Source organism: Pongo abelii, chromosome 12 (genome assembly GCF_028885655.2).
Source record: "Pongo abelii isolate AG06213 chromosome 12, NHGRI_mPonAbe1-v2.0_pri, whole genome shotgun sequence".
Taxonomy (NCBI): Eukaryota; Metazoa; Chordata; class Mammalia; order Primates; family Hominidae; genus Pongo; species Pongo abelii.
The window spans coordinates 112,822,247-112,846,528 of record NC_071997.2 but is presented as its reverse complement, the minus strand read 5'-3'; the positions used below and the strand labels follow the sequence as shown (position 1 = coordinate 112,846,528).

Genomic DNA, 24,282 nt, shown 5'->3' with positions numbered 1-24,282 from the left:
TTTCAGGTAAACAAAAGAGAGAATGTCATTAACACCCATATACCCATAACCTAAATAATTAGCATTATGGTAAATATGCTTCATTTAACTTCTTGGCTGAAGTATTGTAAAGTAAATACAGTAAATTACGGACATCATGATATTTTACCCCTAAATACTGCAGTACATATCTTTAAAACATAAGAATTTTCTCTTACATGGCTACATTACTATGATCACACCTTACATAATTAATGTTAATTCCCTAATAGCATGTAATATTCAGTCCAATTTTCTCAATTAATAAAAAGTCATATAGCTTGAAAATTCTAATTTATGCAATTCAATATTAAAGTTAATTCTTCATAAAGCTGATAAACACTATATTTGTATGTAAGCCCATCTATCAAAGAAATCCCATACCACACTGAACAGTCTCTCCTCTGTAACATGAGCCAGAGTGCATTCCTGACATATCTCCTACTCTTAAGAAGATTTATTTGCCAATATGTAAGTGCATGAGACTGTTATATGTCTGTCTCTTATCTTAGTGTTATACAGGCTTGTTGAAATAAAGAATAGGATATGCATATTATAAAGTAAAGTAGCTGCCTTAGATCCTTGTATAAACATGTTTATCATTAGAAATTTTTTTTTTATTTTTGGCAAGACAGTGCAACAAAACAAGATAATCAAAAGATAAACTCACAAAAGTTGATCCATGAAAAAAAAAAATACTACCAAAGAGAAACGGAGAAAGATGGAGGGAGAGATCCAAAACTAAAAGTTTCAAAAATAATCTGATTATTAATGCATAAGTAAATACATTTATGTAATTCAGATTTTAAAAATTCAACTTCTGCTGGAATTAACCAATTTTCTTTAGTTTCCAAAATTCATTAGCTGTCTATACACACACTTCATTTAAGTTTGAAGTTTCAGACCAGCAGGGTCTCACCTAACCAGTATGCAAGATACTTCTTTTTATCAAAAAAGTAACCAAAGCTTTAATAATCTATACTACACCAAGAAATATTGGCACCCTTATTCAGCACACAAGTCAGAAGGCCTCATAATATGTGCCATATAATGAGTATCCTGAGGTACCCTTATTTGTCCTACAATTTTAGCGTATTGTGATATACTGAGGTTTGCATATACCTAACTAAGTGAATTGAGGGATTGTATTACCTAATTTTAGCTAACTCTCACCAACTGAACAAGTGGCTTAAAAAGCTTCTTGCAAAGAACTTGTAAATTAAAAGTAATATTAATAATGCAAGCACAAGCAAACAAGGAAAGGCAGAACTGACACCTCTCTTACTCCTAGCACAGATCCTTGTGTCAGTCACATTATAATGTGAAAACAATGACAATCCTATCAGGTCTGACCAAAAGTCAGCTAAAAGGTCAAAGTTATCAAGTAGACTATTTGAAACATGAGACTTTTACCCACTAAGTTAACAAAACCTTGCTCTAAAATGTGCATTATGCTGATATACTAGCTAATGTAGCATTAGCATGAACCATAGCAACTAGCATGACTTATAAAAATAAAGTTATGTCATCCAGTATAATTTATTTTTCTCATTCTTTTAACATTTCTATTTTGGGGTATGATTCATAATATATTAATATGGTAGGTCATGTAAATAATTTCTAAATAAATATGTATATATAAGAGCATATATTCAAAAGTTTGGAAGCCCCTTGTTTGAAAAAGAAGCAAATCTACAAAAATGAGAGTCTGATTGATGAAATTATGAGATATGAAAGAAACATGAATATGAAATTGTAGTGCCAATGAGAAGGAAGAGCCAAGAAAAAGAACGAAAGAGCACAATCAGTACCTTCAGAGGGTCACTGGAGATGAAAATGATCAAGCAGGGAATATCAACATTAAATATTCATCTCCTAATTCTCAAAGAAAATGTGCTTTATCAGTGAATTAAAACTTTGCACACAGATGGCATCTTTTTCTCTCAAATAATCTGAAGATTTACGGCTTAAATAAAGGTATGAATCTAGAATTCTTAACAACACTCAAATGGATAAAAATATATTCTGTTATTAGCTGTTAAACAATAACTTATCTCCTAAATAATAATACAGAATACTATGTCCTGAAGGAACATACTATTAAATATAACTCAGTAGATCCTGTAAAACAGATCTTCCCTGCTTTGAAGAGATCATGTTCTTACATGATCAAGAAGCAGCTAGAAGAGCAAATGAGCAGAGTAGCTAAACCAGCTTCGACCACAGTAAGCCAGTGTCCTTGTGAATGAAAAGAACAGAACAGCATCATTTATAAAGAAATCCAGACAGTGGGAAGGTTGTAAATCCATCTAGCTCTAAATCTAACAGAAATCGAACTACATGCCAAACCAGAAAACAAATTCAAATTAAAAAACAGTATGTTTTTAAAAAGCTGTTCTGTTAAAACTACTTAAGAAACTCTTTTCACCAGGCAAAGATTTCACTTGGTACCAGACTGACCATGTGTGCTATAGACACATTATGAGCAGCCAGATACAACAAACATTCTCCCTTCTCCAGGCATATGATTTGTGACTTAGAATGAGCAGGGCTAAGGATAGAAAAAGACTCTAACATTCAAAACGTATTCTACCCCCATCCTCAAGGTTATTCTGTGATTACTGTCAAATCCCCACTACCGTTTTGTGGCAAGGATTAAATTTCCCTTGGACCCTTGAAAGAAGCCCATGCTTACAGGTCAAATGCAGCAGCCCTGAATCTGAATGCCTCTCCTTTGAACCATTTCTCAGGGTCGAAGAATCACAAAGATCCTAAGACTTGCAAAAGCTTTAACAGAGTCTTTGAGAGCACTTTACATCAGGGCATTTTACATCCAAAATTCCTGAGTAGGGCTCAAATGGGGAAATGTGAAAATAATTTAGGATATTAAAGGGGCAAACAGTTTACCACTAAATAAATTACTCCAGAAACCCTTTGGCAGCTCAGGGGCCCAAGCATGCGATTTCTTCCCAAGAAGGAAGCTATACATGCAAACAAATGGAAATTAATGATATAAAGCATTTATTAACTTATTCCTTATTATTTACAAGAGTAGAGTGCAGCAGGAGTACAGAAAATTCAAAATTGAAAATCCATTACTAATTCAAAAGTCATTTAAAAGATTTGTCTTCTTAATGATGTTTTGATTAGGTTACCACTCAGATTATTTTGTATTTCCTAAATACAACAGCTGACAGTTGGCCAGAGTAGACTAAGTGACAGGAAAATCCAGAGCACAGAAATTAGCTGATGTGAGCCACAAGCAGAAAATCAAAATGTAACCTTAAAAATGAGAACAAAGGGGGCTTCCTCATACCCAGAAGAGAGATTAATCCCTGCCTGCACTTGCATACTTGTAAGAATATCTGGGTTAAGAAAGAACACAGATTTGTGAATGATATGGTAAATGTAAATATAAATAAGACAAAGTAAGCACAGAATAAAGTGAATAAAGAGACAGAAAAGAATGAATGGACAAGGAAATTTGAAAACTATATTTTTTTATTAGGTTCTTTTCAGAAATTCTGGTAAATAAGACTACTGACTTTGTTTTCTTAAGTTTGACAAGGGAAAAAAAGACTAGTGACCATGACTCCACCCTTTTAAAAAGAACAAATAAATAAATGCCTAGGAAGCTCCTTTCAGAGAAAGTAGAGAATATTTAATAGATAAGTATTTTCTCACCTAAGACCAAATATTTTTAAAATCCACAGAAATGTTCCTATTTATTTTCAGAAATTCATGCAGCTGTGTTGGCACTGCTATTCAACAAACTTCTTAAAGAAACAAAGGGGAATCATCCAGGTTTTTACATTTGGCTCATTATTTATAGGCTGTTAACACTCATTTCTTGTTTTTACCTCAGGATCCAAGTTTCTGAAAACATACATTCTTGTCTTCTCCATCATTGCAAACAAATCAGGATTATCTTTGGCCCACTTCATATCCCAGACATCTCTTCGTTCCAATTTTAACAACTCTCCAACTACTGGCTGTCCTGTACTGTCCGTTACTCGAGCATCCAAGTCAAAGAAAGTCAGAACTCCTGAGATGTCTATGATAGCAAGACGGCTAAAAGCAATGCAATTAGAGAAAAGGAAAAAACTATAAAATTACTATCAGCAATCATGAGAATAATTACCTATAGCCATTCTTCTTCAAAATCAGATTATCAGAAACCTGGAATACAGTAGAAATGGCTTAAAATTTTGTTAAATAAATTTGACACAAGATATGGACTACTCTCCATTTTGCTCTCTTCTGAGGAAAATGTATCCAGAGATGAAACCAATTGGTATGAAATATAAAATAGTCTCAATGCTTTTAAGCTTTAAGAGTAAAAAATTATACTAGTACTTCCATAGCCCAATTAAAGACATTTAAACCAAATGCAGTATAAAATAAAACCATACTGAATTTTAAGACAAGTTCATAATAGACACACCCATCTTTACATTTATTACAAATAAATCTAACAATCCCAACTGATCATTTCTAAGTCTAACATCTACATGAGCAGAGTTTTCAGACTTACCTAGAGTTGCAGTTCAAGGATAACTGGTAGGCTCGACAATTAAGGGAATATTTTTGAATCAAACCAACATTAGGTAGACTGTATCTCTGAATGGTGCCAGATTCACGACCCTATGGAAATTACTTTTGATTACTTAAGCATACGTGTATCATAATAATATTAAACTACAACTATTTCTCTATATGTCTACACATTTGTCTTAAAACCAAAGTGATGTCACAGCAAATTCTCAATTCTGATAATGAATCACGTCCTTAAGTACATATTTACCTACTAATTTAATTAAACCTTTTTCAAACAGCTGAAGTATTCTAATTTTTTTCATGTAATGTTCAAGAACGAAGTCAGAAACCTAGCACTTTGGCAATACACAAATTCTTACATCACAAGGAAAAAAAAATCTAAAGTTATTTATATTTGTTATCTAGGTTAATATTCAGGGCACATTAAAAGCTAAAACAAAGTACTTGTTGAGTTAAATTACATATGTATATGAAAAATCAACAGAAGATCATATGATATAGCTGTTACTGAAGGTCTAGGTTTTTATCCTATAGTCATCTGTCTGATACCAGTTTTTAGCAAAAGGAAAGATGATCTGAATGCAGGGATACTATGAGTATTAATTTAAATATGTTTAAAAAATAAAGCAGCATATAATTTTGTACACAACTCAGGGCAAATCTTAAGGTTGACAGATCAACAGTAAGTACAATGCCATGAGAGAACTGTGGGTTTCAAAGCCTTGGCTGCCTCAGGCCATGGCAGTGGGACAAAGTGGAAGCCTCCACACAGCTGATCTTTAACTCTCCTCTTTTTAATCAGAGAACCACTGCTTTTGCAGCATGAGTCTCATGAGAGCTTATCAGAAAGGAGGGAATACTATAGAAATACTATGCTCTTAAGATTTTCTCCCCATAAAATTAGCTCATGGCTGAGGAATGTAACTAGAACTGGAATATATACTATTAAGGTTTTGTTTACATAATTCAAATGCAATAATCCCAGCAGCATTACTGTATTAAAGTAAACATTAATTTCTAAAATTAATATTTTCAAATCTCAGAGCTCAAGAAAAGACACTATGCCATTCATTCTATTTGAAAAATTCAGCTGAAATTTGCCATAGGCTTCTCTATTTTACTGGCTGGCAAACATGTTACCTCGTCATTCTAAGTCTTATGAAAGTAGCTGAGCCAAAGCCCTTTCTCCAACATAAAATATCGGGCTACACAGAGGAGGAAACTTTCTAATACCTACTACCACCATGCAATCTGCCCAACATCCATCAATCTTCCTCAGGGCTCATTCCACTCAGTGTTAGAAACTGTAAGTGTACTCTGTCTTCTCGGCTGGTCATCACTCTACTGCTTTCATAAATAGCTGTTTTGCAAATGGTTAATTATTAGTGAGGAAAGCTTTAAAACCTTCTTATTTCTTATACTGAACTTATATTCAGGGTACAGTAAAACTTGGGGTGCCCATAAGATGATATTCAAAACTTTACTGTAATTTTTTTTTTTTTAGAGACAAGGTTTCACTATGTTCTCAGTCTGGTCTCCAGCTCCTGGCCTCAAGCAATCCTCCTGCTTCAGCTTCCCAAGTAACTGTGATTACAGACATGGGGCACAAACCTGGCTCCTACTGTATTTTTATAATTTAAACAATTATTATTCATAAAATAAGTTTTTGCAAAACTTACCACAATCAATATCTTATCTGATGCAGTTATGGCACAAATTGGATCCCTTGTGCCCTAAAATAAATTAATCAATCATTACTATTCAACAAACATTTATTGAATAACTAGTCTGGTACAACGTAGTATGCAATTCACTAAGCAGTCAATATTTCTTAACTTAACCAACATGTATTTACTGAGCACCTACTATGTGCCAACCACTGAACTAAGCACTAGAGATACTCAGATGATATCTTTATCCTCAGAGATTACTGAAAAGTCTATTGAGAAAGACAGTGAACTAAACACCTCATTGCAGGACAGTATGATAAAAGAAGAGGCAGAAACAGAGGTTATGAGAGTGCAGAGAAAGAAGTATCTAACTTACACCAAGACAGGCAAAAACCTGAGCTCAGGCCTAAAAGAGAAACAGAAAGCAGAAGGGCCAGCACATACTAAATTGAGGAAATGTAAGAAGGCATTGCACTGCAACAACCTGGACAAGTCTCTAGGGCATTATGCTTAGTGAAAAAGCCAATCTCAAAAGGTGACATACTATATGATTCTATTCATAAAACATTCTCAAAGTAACAAAACTATAGAGATGGAGAACATGTTAGTGATTGCCAGGGGACAAGAATGGGGCTGGGCCCAGCTACTTGGGAGGCTGAGGCAGGAGAATCGCTTGAACCCAGGAGGCGGAGGCTGCAGTGAGCCAAGATCATGCCACTGCACTCCAGCCTGGGCAACAGTGGAGGACCATGTCTCAAAAAAAAAAAGAAAATGAAGAAGAAAGAGATAAGATCCCTTATGGTGATAAAACTAGATAAACCTACACACACACCTATTAGCACATGTAAAAACAACTGAAAACTGAATAAGCTCATAGTCTAGTTACAGTACTGCACCAATGTCAGTTTCCTGGTTTTAATACTCTACTACACTTACATAAGATGTCACCACTGAAGAAAGCTGAGTGAAGGGACTCTTTTTGCAATTTTCTATTAGCCTACAATTATTTCAAGATAAAATGTTTTTTAATAAAAAATTTTAAAAACCAGCGTGATACATTCAGGAAATTTCAAGTTGTTTGCCACAGCTGGTATCTAATGAATATACTGGGAAGTGGGCCAGGGAGGCGGAGTAGTTGCGGCTATTTATACTTTATTCTGAAAAACATGGGAACTTACAGAAAGCTTGTAATTGGGGAAGGGAGGAACTATATGTAACATGATTAGATTTATATTTTAGAAAGGTTGCAGTGGCCAGAAGTATAATAAACGGATTGGCCTAGTGGGGATGCGGAAAACTGAAAGTAGAGAGACAATTCTGTATTGTTCGATATGGTAGCCACTAACCTGATGTCACCATTTAAATGTAAACTTCAATTAATGACAGTGAAATACAATTTAAAATTCAGTTCTTCAGTTGAACTAGCCATATTTTAAGTACTCAATAGCCACATATGGCTAATGGCTACTGCACTGGAGAACAAAGATATACAGTATTTCCATTATCACAAGAAGTTCTATTGGGCAGTGCTGGATGGAAATTATTGCAGTGATCTAGGCAGAAACTAATGGTAGACCAAACTGATACAGAGATGGAAAGGGAAAAGCCAATTTGAGGGAAATTTAGGAGACAGAATCCAGAGGACTTGGTGATTTATTAGATGTGGAAAGCAAGAGAAAATGAGTTCTCATGATTCTTGCAGAGATAGTGAAGCCAACCACTGATATATAGAATATATATGGAGAAATGAATTAGGAGGGAAGCTGAGTTTCAGCCTCAGGCAGATTAAACTTGGAGGGCTTTTGAGCTGCTCAATTTCTTGCTATTCAGACGGCAAGAAATACGTTATTGAGAAATTGAAAAAACTCAACATTGGAAATATACATATTAGAGTCATTGGCATATGGTTAAAGGGGTGGATTTCATTAAGAACACTAAGAAGAGGGTATTAACAGGTTTTTTTAAAAAAGGTAGATGGCTTAGGGCTAGACATTAAGGGATATCACAATAAGTGGTGCACAGATGAACCCTTGACAAAGAAGACTCAGAAGGAAAAGCTAGAGATAAAGCCAGGAGTGTAGTTTCATGAAAGCCAAGAAGAAAAAAGTAGTCATTAAAAATATTAAATGTAATGTGTAGATCAAATAATATAAAGACAGAAAAAGACCTATCAGACTTGGCAATTCAAAGTCTTCTGGAAACCAGAATACAATGAAGTGCAGATGGAATGAACAGTAAGGGAAAGATGAATACAGAATAGTCTTTCAAGATACTCAGCTATGAAAGGAGGAAGAGAGAAGGTAGTAGCTGGAAGAAAATATGTGGTTGACAATGGAAACTTCTGTTGTTTTTAAGATGGCATCTATTTTAATTTATTTGAGGGTACAGGGGAAAAGCTGGTTGATGATGAATCAATTTCCCAAAAGTTCCCTATTAAAGCGACTGTTTCTTATTCACCAGTAGATTCCCAGCACCTACTCCAATGTCTCACACTTAATAGACATTCAAAAAATACTTAATTGAAAAAAATGGATGGATACGTAGATGACTAGATGAACTCTTGCATATTCTAGTAGATACATCACTAGATCTGCTGTCAAAAAATTAAGCTTGCACCCTTGCTTTGTTACTTCATCATTTTATGATCCTGAGTAAATCAGTGAACTTCTCTATCAGTTTTATAACCCATTAAGAGAGATGACATGCTGCTTGACTTACAGAGTTTTGAGCATCAGATAAGGAATGAGACAACAGTTTTATAAACAATAGGCACTACTTTAAATACTCTGAGAAAATCATTTCAAAAACTATTTACTGAAATAGCAAATTATATTAGTTTGTAAACAAAAGCACATTTTCATAAAGAAACAGTTAACTATATTATCTGCAAAATATGTGCACTCACTAATACGCCAGGGGTGACAGACCAATCCATGGTCAACTGACAGACAGATAAAGAGATAGACAGATGGGAAGGTGTGAGGAGGAGAGGAGGAGTTGTTTTCCAACATTTTTAGATAATATGCTTTTCTAAGTAGTATATTAGCTACTTATCACCATCTACCATCTTTATTTTAGTTCAAGAATTTTTAAGATCTAGGAAAAAGTTTACAGAAGAGAATTTTTTTAAAGAATTGCTAAAATAATATCCTATTCACTGGAAACAAATTATTTTTCAGGTTTCAAAATAAAATTATAATATTTCAAATCTACAGATATTAACATTTTCTAGAAAAATTAAAATCACCTACTTGAATGGTTTTACTATAATCAAGCACACCATCCATTGATCCAGAAGGGGTATCATCAACATGATAAATTCTGCAAAAAAGATCAGAATTTCAAAGAAAGTTTAAGTATAGTTTATACTATTTCATAATCTCTAGAATAAATGATTGGATAACATCAATTAATACTGTTATTTAATATAAAAATTCTGATTATTTTAGAGAGTCCTCAACACAGTTAAATCTTAATGAAGATAAAAATTATCTACCAGATGTTTACTAGTTATATGAATGATACGTTCCTGAAAGCTGTACCAAAAACATATCTGAACATTTTGTCATATATTCCCGATGAATTTCATTATGCCCAGAGAGATATTTTACCTTACTCTCCATCTGAATATCAGTGAAGAGTAATATCTAATTGACTAACTTTCTCTGTTGTTTCTCCATAATTTCTCTGCTATCAATGTGTTTAATAAAAGTAAAATTTAAGTGGATTTAGGAGGTTCTAATTAATAGAACTTCTGCGCTGAAGTAAAGAAGCCTTTCCTACCCTTTCCTGTGTTAGGAAGGGGTATCACTTTTGGACATCCACTGTCTCTCTAGTACCTGTACCTGTATTATTATTTTAAAATAAATTTAAGGGGTACAAAAGTACAGTTCTGTTATATGGATATATTGAGTAGTGGTGATGTCTGGGCTTTTAGTGCAACCATGACCCAAGTAATGTACATTGTACACATTAAGTAATTTCTTATCCCTTATCCCCTACTACCCTCCCACCCTTCTGAGTCTCCAGTGTCTATTATTCCACACGCTATGTCCATGTGTACACATTATTTAGCTTCCACTGGTGACCTTTGGCAAATAATTTATGCTCATGTGTCTGTTTCCTCTCTGCAAAACAAGAATAATGAGCACTGATTAGATTTATGAAAGTGTCTGGCATGTAAGAAGTACCCAATAAATGTTGGCTGTTATCACCATCATCAACTGTACTTCAGAGATGAGGAAACTGAGTTCTAGGGGGAACCTACTCAAAGTTATTCAAACCAGTACACATATCCCAGACAGAAATATAAAGAAATGCTGCCTTCTTGATTTAAACAAAAGTCAAAATCTCTTTAGCAGCTACAAGACACTCTGGAGAGGCTAGGCTTTTTGCCTCAATTTTGTCCTAAGATCTACCTTCTCCCACAAGATTGCAGGCCTCTGCTTATTATTGCTACCACGGTAACGCCTACCAGCATGAGGACTACCACATGCTGTCCTCAAAGAGGCCAAAGATTCTTTCCATTTGGTCTTCCAGCACCACTGAGAACAAAAGATATAACATTTTTCAATGTTTTTTTCCTGCCTCCACATGAATTCACATACCCAACATACTTTCACTGAGGATTCATCTTCTATCTTAGCACATGAGTGAGTCTTAAAGGGAAGGCAAGGGGAGTCTGCTTTAAGATCTCAAAGATGTGAGGCAGGATAATGATTTGAAAAAACACCTAGCATTTCTGTCATGACTCTACCACTCACTTCCGCCAACACAGGCCTGTGTCCCCATTAAGAATCCTTAGGTTAAAACATTCAACAAAATGTTTTACTTACAGGCTTAGAGTAACAATAGAAGAGCAGCAAACACAGAATATCACTAATGGAGACAATATAACTTACAAAACACAGTAAATGCTTCTTCACTTACAGACTTACTGTGGATCCCTCTATCCTGGCTTCTAACCTATCTACTATGTGGCAGAGCCCTTTTCACCCCACTTACTAGACGTAATTCCAACTCCAGAATCCTTGGAAACCAGGGCAAGAAAAAGAAGCTAAGTCCCCAGTTCACCCCACCTAAAGACTTCTTCCATATGTGTGTCTAAAGGCCTGCCTTTCCTCTGGTCACTGATATTGGAATCACCCCACCCTCTTGGGAAGACCTATACCACTAACGTATAGGAATAAACCCTTAGTTAGATCCTTCGATCTCAAGTGAATAATCATATTTTAGTATAATACATTAACTCTAATCCGGTGGGGAGGGTAAGTGAGGACAGCCATTTCCTTATAAAAACACAACTTTCCACTCTTCATCTCTAAGGGCTTTATTATACCATGCTACTTCTCTTTTATTTTAATAAATTTAAACACATAAATTTTAAAGATAATCAAATTAATTGAAAAAACATTTCTACTAATCAAGACACTACAGTTATCAAGCATGACAATTTACAATTACTATGTCTGACTTAAATGTGATATGGTTGAGCTACTAAAAAGCATGTATCAAAAGATATACCTTTCTCTCCCTTCTTTTCGAGACCGTGTGATCTGATTAATTTCCAATGCTGTGAGCTTCTTTGCCACACGATATTGCCAGATATAAAATGCTTCTTTCGAGGCTGCTATCACATGGGTTTTGGTCATTGCAACAAACAGTGGTACTATTAAAAATAACATTAAGATAATTTACAGTTACACAGAATTGCAGAATGCTTGTGCTGCAAAGGCCTTTAGTAATCACAGAGTTCAACCCCTCATTTTATAGACAATATAACCCCACATAGTCTCAAAATACCCACACACAGTCTCTGAAATCAGAAAAGAATCAAAAGCTTGTAGCGTCATACAAAGATACTAACTCAAAATAAATCAAAGACTCAAATGCAAGAGCTAAAACCATAAACACTTAAAAGAAAACTTGGGAATACATCTTTATGACCTTTGGTCAGGCAATAATTGGCTTCTTAGATATGACACCAAAAACACAAATGACAAAAGAAAAATTAGATAAATTAGACTTCATTAAAATTAAAAACATTTGTGCTTCAAAGGACACTATCAAGAAAGTAAAGACAACCCATAGAATGGGAGAAAATATTTGCAAATCATGTATCTGAAAAGAAATTTTATCTAGAAAATATAAAGAACTCTTACAACTCAATAATAAAGACAAATAGCCCAATTTAAAAGTGAGCAATGGATACAAATAGACATTTCTACAGTGAAGATACACAAATGGCCAATAAGCACATGAAAAAGATGATCAACAACATTAGCCATCGGGAAGTGCAAATCAAAACCACAATGAGATGCCACCTCACATCCACTAGGATGGCTAGAATCAAACAGTCAGACAATAACAAGTGTTGGCAAGGTTATGGAGAAATCTGGGAACGTAATATGGTGTGTCCACTTTGGAAAACAGTTCAGCAACTCCTCAAAATGTTAAATACAGAGTTATTATATGCCTCAGCAATTCCACTCCTAGTTATGTACCCAAGAAAAATAAAAACATGTCGACACAAAAACTCAAACGCTGATGTTCATAACAACATTATTTATATGATCAAAAGTAGAAACAACTCAAACATCCATTAATTGAAAAATGAATAAATAAAATCCCACTCCTTCCTCCCATCCCAACTACCAATTACTACCTGGTTCAGAGTCTCACTCTGTCGCCCAGGCTGGAATGCAGTAGTGCGATCTCGGCTCACTGCAACCGCTGCCTCCCGGGTTCAAGCAATTCTCCTGCCTCAGCCTCCGGAGTAGCTGAAACTACAGGCACGCGCCACCACGCCCAGCTAATTTTTGTATTCTTAGTAGAGACGGGTTTTCACCATGTTGGCCAGATTGTCTCCATCTCTTGACGTCACCTTCTGCCCGCCTCAGCCTCCCAAAGTCCTGGGATTACAGGCATGAGCCACCCCGCCCGGCCACATCTTATATTTCTACTCTAATTTAGAAAAGAAAAATCTCCCAAGTCCTTTCCTAAGGAATAGATTCTTCTAAACAAATAATTTTTAATATTCCTAATATGTATTGGAAATACATTCTCCTAATCAAATAATTCTTTTCATCTGCCCATTTGTTAGAGAACATTTAATTGAACTCCTACTGTATATCCTTTTATGAAGTAGATAGATTCATCAAATCCATCTTATAGATAAATAAACACAGGTTTAAAGAAGTAGAACAATTTGCCCAAGGTCACAAAACACAAAATAAACAACATAAAATTAAACATTCATACAAAATACATAAAAGCAAAAAACTCCTTCATAAACAGATTATACTACCTGTTTTCTAAATTCATGAACAATCAAAACAGTGTAAAACTTAATTTCTCTATTATAAATACTATGCAATGTAATCATTAATATGGCCGGAATAAAGACATAACGTTACTAGGAGGTACCACTTATAGAGTTCTTGCCAGAGTGCAGACAAAGGACATTTGAGGCAGCAAGAGACTTAGAAACTGAACAAAGAATTAGAAACTAGCCTGATGGTATGATGCTAATTGAGTGGGTTAACAACTCAGGGATTCAAATTCAATAATTTTTATATGCTAAATAACTCAGTCCAACTGAGTAATTTTTTTTTTTTTAATTCTTTTTTCACTGTAACTGTCAAGATTTTTTCATTCAAAATGTGTACTATTAGCAACCTCTGGAGGGAGCTCAAAGCCTTTCTTGGAAGGAGCACTTTGCTGAAAGCCAGGCATGGAGACTGACAGCAAAGCCTCCAGGGTGCGCTCCTGCCAGGTCAGGCTGTGCTCTCCTTTCCCTGACCTGGTCTTCACTAAATCTTAAGACATTTGTTAAATATTTAGTAAATTCCACCATGGATACTCTAATGCTGGTAACTATTATGCCTTTAGTGTAATTTGAAGCAAGTTTGCATATCTTAACTGCTTTCTAATAAAATATCATTTTTTCCTAAGCATATAAAAGCATTCTTCCAACCAATGTTTACTCACAATTATAAATTACACTCATGGTCCTTTCTTTTTGATAGATCCTAAATACTTACAAGGGTTTATCATTAGCCTGATTACTTCAAAATTAAAATGTTAGTGGTTCAAGGTAAGAGTCAGACTTCTTGGATTCAAATGACAGGCACTTGTTAATTCTGTGGCTTTGAATAAATTATTTGTTCTCTCAGTTTACTTACTGTAAGTTGAAGATAATAATAATGCCGACCCTACAGAGCTGTTTTAAAGTTTAAGAGAGATAACAATATAAATATAAATATAATATAAATTATAGCATAGCACAGTGCCTGGCATAGAGTAAATGCTTAATAATACTTTTAAAAGACAGTATTTATTGAATGTTTAAAAATATGACAGGCAGTGTTCTAAATATATAACACATATTAACTCACAACTTCCCTATAAGGTAGGTGTTATTGTCCTCATTTAGCAGATAAAGAAACTGAGGCATGTGAATTTGCCCATACCACACAGCTAGAAAGTAGTAGAGCTGGACACAAACCGGTCAATCTGGCTCCAGAAACTGCTCTTAACTACTACAGCAGACTGACCCTCACTAAGGATTAAGAAGTATTAGTTAGACATGGTTGCTACTGTTCTTTTCACTTTTATCACCTACATAGGATTTTATAATAAAACCATATATAAATTCTCAGTTACTATAAAAAATACAAATATATCTGAAAAATATGTTCTTTTGAATCAGTAAGGTGGTAATTTCAGCAAATTCATATGGGTAGATAATCCTATCCATATATATTTTGCTAGATCTTTATTAAGATTCATCCCATCTGGACTAAGCTTCTAGGAAAAGCAAAACAAAATTTTAACAGATGAAATGTTTTAGGACAAGAAAACAGTCAAGATGAAGGCCCTCCATGCCCTTTTCGACTGTTAAATATCTGAAAAGAAAAAAATTTGAAATATCTAGAAAGGTTATTGGATTTTTTTTTTTTTTTTTTTGAGACGGAGTCTTGCTATGTCACCCAGGCTGGAGAGCTGTGGCACGATCTTGGCTCAGTGCAACCTCTGCCTCCTGGGTTCAAGCGATTCTCCTGCCTCAGCCTCCCGAGTAGCTGGGATTACAGGTGCATGCCACCATGTCCGGCTAATTTTTGTATTTTTAGTAGAGATGGGGTTTTGCCATTTTGGCCAGGCTGGTCTTGAACTCCTGACCTCAGGTGATCTACCCGCCTCAGCCTCCCAAAGTGCTGGGATTACAGGAGTGAGCCACCGTGCCCAGCTTGGAAAAAAAGTTTTTAAGAAAATAATTATGCTTTCATTAACTGAACTTTGTAATGCTAATAGGCAGTCATTACAAGCCAAGCAAGGATGTAAAATAATTTAAAGCAATCTTGGAATTCACATATAAATAAAACCTGCTTGTAATATTTTAATGCTAAGGCATGAAATAAATGCCTACATCTGTAATGCTCACCCACTTTCCCATTTATTCATTTCTCAGCCCTTTCAAGTGCTGGTAAATTGAAATTTCACCGAAATGTTTTCATCAAATTAACTTTCTCTGAAATATATGGAAAACCTAGTGCACGTGTTAGATACCATCATTAGAAAGTTGCTCATGGGCTCCCACTAAAATGGCTGCAGCATAGGCAAACTGGTACTTGATGGCCACTTTCCATGCCTTCATTCCTCTGCAAATGCTGTTTTCTTTCCTTGAAATATCACCTAAAGAAATACTTACTTTTCAAAACTCAGCTCAAATGAAACCTTCTCTAAGTAGAAAGATGTCTCTGACGTCCTTATGCACCAATAACCATTTACCTGGCACCTAGAGCAATACCTAGCACGCAGTAGGGAAGCAATAAATCACTGTTCAATGAATTAACTAGGTTTTAATTATTTGTTCAGAAATCCCAGAGGAAATGTCATAATTAATTTCTTATTATTCCCAGTGACCAGTACAGTACCTGAAACAGTATATACTCATTGATAGTTTGCTAAATAAATGAATCATCATTTTTTATTTACATGATAGAAAATAAATAATTTCCATGCATTCAATAAACATTTATTATGGGCCAAGGCAGTGTTAGGTCATAGGGATACAGAAGTTAATTAGATGTAGATCTTTAAGAAGTTCAAAGTCTAGCGGGGAAGATAGACAAGAAAATTAATAACCACAGTGCAGGTTAAGAGGTATTTTGGATGGAAGCACACCAAAGGTGTTATGAGTGCTCAAGAAAAGAACACCAAAAAAGGATACCTAACCCTCATGTGTAGAGTATAACAGAGTCCCACAAACTACACTTCTATAATAATCTATAAAGTTATTTTTAAAGTTTCTACAAAAATTGTAAATAGGAAGAGTAGGTGGCAAAACAAAAATAATAAATTCTAGAAGAGTATCACTCATAGACTTTTTTTGTTTTAGCCTCTAGTCCTCATAAACATTTGGCATAGAAACTTTAAAAAAGAAATTTTACAGGATACGTATGAAACAAAAATGTTGAGTCTTTGGCTGTGTTCACTGCAGCCCAATGAAAGAACTGTTTGTTAAAATCTCAGCCAGCGAGACTACAAAAAAAAAAGTTTTGAGACTCAAAAATACAAATAGTCATGCCCTCAAGTATTTGCCATTTTATGAAGAAGGATTTACATTTAGCTTTATTTTAAAAAACAGTCTACCTGTGATAAAAATTACTTTAAGATTAACCCTATCACCATTATGATTCTATGTTAAAACTTTGGATATTAAAAGAAAAAGCATATAATCTGAAGACTGACAAAATTTACCTCTTAAAGACTGTTATGCTTCTAATAAACAAGAGATATTTATGTAATGAGAGTCTGTTAATAATTTTAAGCTAAGCTTTTTAACAAGGAACACTAATGTGTATATATATGTGTATATAAACATATACACATATAAAACATATAAACATGCCTATGTAGCAATGCATATAAGACATGAAGTTGAAATGTGTCAATATATCTAAGTGAGTAGGTTATCAAGACCCTAAGCCATAGAGTATAAAGTCTTTGAGGTCATTATTTCTCATATTTGCTATTATCACCCAAAGACCTTAGCAAAATGCAAACACTCAAAAGGCAACAGGCATTAATATTTAATTGCTTAGGCTAAATGTCCAATATGAAAAAAAAATGACTAGTTCTCAGGTTCTCAGGAATAATGCAATGGGTTTTTAATTTCTTAGATTTAATAATTTTTGCAATACAGTATCCAATATACTACCATACACATTAAAAGAAAATCATTATTTTGGAAGTTACAGTGAAATGGCAACAAAACACTTGTTAATGATTTTTAATAATCTACTCAGAATAAGATTTTGAATTTTTAATGGGTTACTTTCATAGTTATTGGGTAGAGGGAATAGTAAATCTAAAGTAACAAATATCCTTTGAAAACAAAAAGGAATTTTTAAAACTGTCCCTATTAATAGACTCATTTCATTACAAAAATCTGGAAAGGGCAAACTCACTTTTACAAGCAGCTAAAGTGTTTTTATGGAAGAGAGGTATTTACAAGCAGTTTATTAATAATGAAAGTGGTTTAATGGCAAAATTCTTTCTATAATCCTCAGTTTATTACATACTAATCATTATACTGCATACCAATTCCTACCCAATTATATTTCCCATTTAAAGCAAATGATGGTACTATAGCAGTTGTGAAATTATAATGGATTTTAGATAGACTAACCTTATAATTTACTGTCTTAACCAGGATACTTTTGAGAGTAAAATGGGGTATTAAGAATTCTACCATGGTAACAGATATAAACTGGTGCTGGATCTCACAAAGTAGGAAGTATGGTCATCCTCGTTTTAGAAAACACCATTCTAATTAATAATACCAGTGTTAGGTTTTTAAATTAGTGTTACAAATAAAACCTGATTGGAAAAGAAATAAATATTAACATTTCCTTACCAATATCAATGTATTTGGGATCCAAGGGTGTACCAATAGAATTACAAAGAACTAGTACAAACTGTGAACAAATAAAACAAAAAGTATCAGAACTCCTGCTTATGAATAATAAAGGAAATATGCTTAATATATATCATGCTTATCTCTTTTTCAAGTATTGCTAACTGGGAAATAACTGATGAAACTGTTAGGTGCAAAAAATAGCAGACAAAAAGAAAGATGATTTACAGCATTAAATATAAAGGAAGATCAATTAATACTAAACCAAGGCTGCTTTCTCAATGTAATGGAACACTGCGGTTTTTAAGAAGACACAAGAAACACAAGTACTCTGGCTACTTTTCATCATTTATACAAGGAGTCTTCAAAAAGTTTATGGAAAATGTGTATTATGGAAAAAATAAGCATGGATTTAAAAATTGTTTGCATCAAAATAAACGTGTACTAACTTGTTAAAACATGTTTGAACAGGATCTAGTTTGAAGCACTAAGAAGGAGATGGTAGCAGTTTGAAAAAAAGCCCTGTCAAAGAAACATTAATTCTGCTAAAATTGAAGCGAGAAAAAACATCAAATTTATGGTGCAGCTTGGGTGGAAGAATGGTGAAATCATCAATCCTTTATGAAAAGTTTATGGGGACAATGCCCTAAAGAAATCAGCAGTCTACAAACAGACAACTCACTTTAAGAAGGGACAAGACAAAGTAAAGATGAAACCTGCAACAGCAGACCATGCATGTCAATTTGCAAGGAAAAAATTAATCTCATCTTGTTTCTGCCCTAATTGAAGAGGACTAACAATTAACAGCAGAAACAATAGTCAACACCATAGACATCTCAATTGGCTCAGCTCACACAATTCTGACTGAAAAATTTGAGTTAAGCCAACTTTCCACTCAATGGGTGCCAAATCTGTTGCACCCAGATCAGCTGCACACAGGAGCAGAGCAGTAAACGGAAATTTCAAACAGGTGGTATCAAGAACCTGAGGCATTTCTTCAAATATTGCAACAGGAGATGAAACATGGCTTTACCTGTATGATCCTGAATGCAAAGCACAATCAAAGCAATGGTTACCAAGTGGTGGAAGTGGTCCAGTCAAAGCAAAAGCAGACCGCCAAGAGCAAAGGTCATGGCGACAGTTTTGGGGGATGCTCAAAGCATTTTGCTTGTTGACTTTCTGAAGGGCCAAAGGACAATAATGTCCACTTACTATGAGAATGTCTTCAGAAAGTTAGCCAAAGCTTTAGCAGAAAAATGCCTGGGAAAACTTCATCAGAGTCTCTCCCCACCATGACAATGCTCCTGCTCATTCTATTCATCAAACAAGGGCAATTTTGCAAGAGTTTTGGCGGGAAATCATTAGGCATCCACTTTACAGTCCTGATTTGGCTCCAGACTTCCTTTTGTTTCCTAATCTTAAAAAATCCTTAAAGGGTACCCATTTATCTTTAGTTAATAATGTAAAAAAGACTGCATTGACATGGTTAAATTCCTAAGACCCTCAGTTCTTTAGGGATGGACTAAATATCTGGTATCATTGCTTACAAAAATGTCTTGACCTTGATGGAGCTTATGTTGAAAAATAAAGTTTCTATTTTTATTTTTATCTGTTAATTCCATTTTTCCATGAACCTTCTGAAGTCCCCTCATATTTCTACAGTTTCTGATCAGCTATAACCTCAAAACTCATTTTTATCCTATGATCAGCTATATAAGAGCTAATTTCATTTGTTACCGTTGCACCAAATGTCTCCATCTCGTTCTCCTCCTTTGAAGCAATATATAAATGAAAGGAGAAATTCAGAAAAATTCAGTTAACTCAAAAAAGACGTGATTCAACCTAATGAAAATGGCTTATATACAAATAATCATCAATGACCAATATTAGGAAAATAATCAAACATAATGCACATTTTACATCACATTGTTTTAAAGTGATCATTTCATTTTTCTTACTGTTAGTCTCTGTTTCTGTACCTTGTACTAAGAATACTATTCTACTTAGATGTTTTCCTGACTAGAACAACAATTTCAAATAAAGCAGTTCTTTACGCGCTATTTACACAGACTTTTTCTTTTTTCAGCATTCGATTAAAATTTGTTTAATTACTCAAGACATCTCAGGTATCCCATAGACATCTACTATTACCCATAACATTTTTAAAAAAATAAAAAGAACTCATTGAATTAATTTCATAAATATAAACCAAATAATAAAAATTATATTTAAAAAAATCATAATTTACTCTTCCACACTTAAAATAAGCTTATTTACTGCCACAAAATACCACAAATTGTATTTTTTAATATATCTTTCATTTTTATCAGTTATACATGCTAGTAGTTTCAAAAATCAAATAGATCCACAAGGCTTCTTACTAAAAAATGGCAGTTCCCCCTAAGTTCCCATTTCCTGCTCCCTTTACCGATCCTTTTGCTATTACCTCCACAAATCTAAGTAATGTGTTTATACTGCTACTTGTTTTATTTCAGTTTAGTCCATTAGCTCTTGCCTCCCCACTACAAATAACAAGTCTTTAGCTTTCTTTCATTCCTTTTCCACCCCACCCCTACCACACAGGGGCACATTTCCATCCCTCTCTCTATTTTTAATACCATTTTGTCAGATCAGAATTTAGGGTTGAGTATGTTTATTATACTTCAATTAAAAGGTGTTTTAAGTTTAAAAAGGGTGATTACATCATTTTGACTATGTAAATGCTATTCAAAACTCAGCCGTCAAGTGTATCATGATTTATTTTCTTTTCAAGCATATTCTGCTTTCTCTGTAGTTGATAATTGTTATTTTTTCTCTTTGATTAGTCTTCTACGGGCTTATTACTAATACAAATCCCCAATTACCCCTGAATTATGTATATCTTGCTGCAAGGGCTCAAATATATCAGGTAGTCTATTGTCATCCCCTTGAATTTCTCTTGGAGCCTTCTGACCTTCTCTCATCTGACTCACTGGACACGCTGCACCATGGTCAGCTGGTACTCGCTTCCTCACTGGTGTCCACTCTACTGTTTCTTCTGCTTTCTTGGTTTATTCCTCATTTTGTTAGACTATTTCCCGAAGTAACTTCCTAAGATAGGGAAGCTTGGAAGGGAAATTTTTAGTGAGTTACACATCTAAAAATGTCTGTATTCCACCCATTTATTTATTTATTTATTTATTTACTTACTTTGAGACAGAGTCTCACTCTGTCGCCCAGGCTGGAGTGCAGTGGCACATCTCAGCTCACTGCAACCTCTGCCTCCAGGGTTCAAACGATTCTCCTGCCTCAGCTTCCCAAGTAGCTGGGATTACAAGCACCCACCACCACACCTGGCTAAGTTTTGTATATTTAGTAGAGATAGGGTTTTGCCATGTTGGCCAGGCTGGTCCCAAACTCCTAACCTCAGGTGATCTGCCCACCTTGGCCTCCCAAAGTGCTGGGCTACCCTCATATTTAATTAGTAGTTGACTTACAGCTATGGAATTCTAGATGGAAAACTATCCCTCCAAATTTTGAGGCAGTTCTCCAAAGCATTGCTGTTGACAAGTAGAATGCCACTTATGATCCTTGACGTTATGAAATCTGTTTTTCCTCTCTGAAAGCTTGTAGGATTGTTGTTTTCTCCCCAATGTTCTGAAATTCCACAATGATGTGTCTCAATGTGGACATGTTTTTATTCACTGAGCTAGGCACTTCCAATCCAGAACATCAAGGAAAATTTTCTTGAATTTTTTTTTCATACTTACTCCCCTATATTTTGTATATTTTGCCTGTTCACTCTTTTTTTTTTCTTTCTTTTTTCTTTTTTCTTTTTTTTTTTTTTGGAGACAGAGTCTTACTCTGTCTCCCAGGCTGGAGTGCAGTGGTGTGATCTCGGCCCACTGCAACCTCTGCATCCTGGGGTCAAGCAATTCTCCTGCCTCAGCCTCCTGAGTAGCTGGGACTACAGGCACACGCTGCCACGCCCGGCTAATTTTTTCTATTTTAGTAGAGAGGGGGTTTCACCATGTTGCCCAGGCCGGTCTCGAACTCCTGAGCTCAAGCAATCTGCCCACCTCGGCCTCCCAAAGTGGCCTGTTCACTCTTTTTAGAAATATTATTGAAATGCTAAGCTTCCCGGACTGGTCATATAATTTTATCTTTTCACCCCTATTTTCCATTTCCTTGTCATTTTGCTTCACTTTACAAGTGTTTTCCTTCATTTTACCTTCTAATCCTCCAGCCAAAGTTTTCATTATGGTTATCATATTTTTAATCTCCAAAAACTTCCTCTTCTATAGTATCCTTTTCTTATTTTATGGATGTAATATCTCTTAACTCTCTGAAGGTAATATTAATGGTTCTTTCAAAATAATTTTTTTTTTTTTTGAGACAGAGTCTCACTTTTGCCCAGGTTGGAGTGCAATGGCACGATCCTGGCTCACTGCAACCTCCGCCTCCCGGGTTCAAGCAACTGTCCTGCCTCAGCCTCCCGAGTAGCTGGGATTACAGGCTTGCGCCATCATGCTCAGCTAATTTTGTATATTTAGTAGAGACGGGGTTTCACCATGTTAGCCAGGCCGATCTCGAACTCCCGACCTCAGGTAATCCGCCCGCCTTGGTCTCTCGAAGTGCTGGGATTACAGGTGTGAGCCATCGCACCCAGCCCCAAAATAATGTTTTTCAGACATGTCCTTCCTGCACAGTCTCTGCTTCTTCCAAGTTCTTTTCTACTTGTGTTTAGATGCCTTTCTCAAATGTCTGGCAATTCTTGTCTAACTGCTTATATTTAAGAGTCAAACATTGAAAAGCTGTTTGGAACAGAGTTGTCTACAAGTGAGCCTCACTGACTGGCGTCTTTACTGTAAGATGATGGGCAGGGCTACTTCCCTGGGGACTCCCAATCTCAGTATCTTTAGAAGGCTTTTCTCTTGAACAGGTCGAATTCTCCCGAGAAGACTTCCAAACTCCCATCTCAAAGCTCAATGCTTGGCTGCCAGTGTTCTGGGAACCAAGTAGGAAAAGAAGACTGGGGTAATGTTGAGTAGCAAACTTTTAACGTAATTGTCCTGTTTTCAGCAGAGTTCCCCCACCCTCAGCTCTGCTTGATGCTCTTCAGCGCAGAGACTCTTTGATCCTCTCTGGAGAGTAAACCCCAGTCGTTGTAGGTGGCAGAAGGGCAGCTGCCTGTGGACTCAGTATAGGGGAGTGGGATCTCCTTCTTCTTATGTTTTTTAAAAAAAGTTTTCTCTTTTCTGCATAATCTCCGGTACTTCCAAATTGCTTTCATGTTTGTTTCTTTCTCCCACCAGGTACCCCCAAGTCCTGTGCCTCTTTGGGATTCCGTGATCTAAGCCAGTTGCCTCTGTTTTCTCCCTGAATGGCTTATGATTCAGCTTTCTTAGGTCTGCTAAGGTAATTACCGCTAATCCACCTACTCTAACCTACAAAATGTGGTTGCCATTTCCTTTCCCTTTCTGGTCCCTATGGGCTTATGACTTTTTAAAAAATATCTTTACTATTGTTTAGCAAATTTCAGGAGAGAACACCAGCAAACATGGCTGTTCAAAGAGTCACCTTTAACAAAAAACTCTATACTTTTTAATTGATAAAAAGTAAAATAATTGATAAAGGTAAAATAATTGATAAAGGTAAAATAATTGATAACACAGCCAAAGACATTGGTAGTCCTTTTCAGAAATATTTATATACTTCTGCAAATATTTAAGTTGTTAGTATACTTTTTAAAAAGACATATTTATATTATTTATGTTATGCTATGATATATTAATTTTAAAACAATATAACTCCAAAGTAGATTTCTCAATGTCAAAAGCTACCCAAACTGTCCTAAGTGTTCATTGCTGCATAATTTCTTCAGCATTTATGCATAGTAGACATCTGGATGTTCATTTTTGCTCATGAAATTTTAACTTGAAAAGGGATTGTGGTATTTTAAATATATTTCAGAAACAAAAAGCTTCAGTATTAAACCAGTCAGTATGAATTGCCATATGATTAGCCGCTTGAAGAAAAAAAAAATCAGGGACACAGCATCAATGGAGTCACAGAGCTTTCCAAAATTGGTCTAGACCAATAGTGCCAACAGACCCAATGTTTTGATGTACTTGCCAG

At 35.2% G+C, this 24,282-nt stretch overlaps 1 protein-coding gene across 4 annotated transcripts in view; it reads right to left on the bottom strand.

The window, feature by feature from the left end:
- The window catches only part of WDR35 (WD repeat domain 35), an 84,333-nt gene that overhangs the window by 35,298 nt on the left and 24,753 nt on the right, over positions 1 to 24,282 (bottom strand). For 3 of the 4 annotated variants that reach the window (XM_054548352.2, XM_054548354.2, XM_054548353.2), the window contains 7 exons: positions 19,903 to 19,935; positions 18,166 to 18,226; positions 11,769 to 11,913; positions 9,497 to 9,566; positions 6,255 to 6,308; positions 4,553 to 4,662; positions 3,879 to 4,089 (listed from right to left, as the gene is read on the bottom strand). In XM_054548352.2, the coding sequence (XP_054404327.1) occupies positions 3,879 to 4,089; positions 4,553 to 4,662; positions 6,255 to 6,308; positions 9,497 to 9,566; positions 11,769 to 11,913; positions 18,166 to 18,226; positions 19,903 to 19,935 (684 nt within the window). The remainder of the gene's footprint in view (positions 1 to 3,878; positions 4,090 to 4,552; positions 4,663 to 6,254; positions 6,309 to 9,496; positions 9,567 to 11,768; positions 11,914 to 18,165; positions 18,227 to 19,902; positions 19,936 to 24,282) is intronic. The other variant, XM_009237520.4, reaches the window with a different exon arrangement.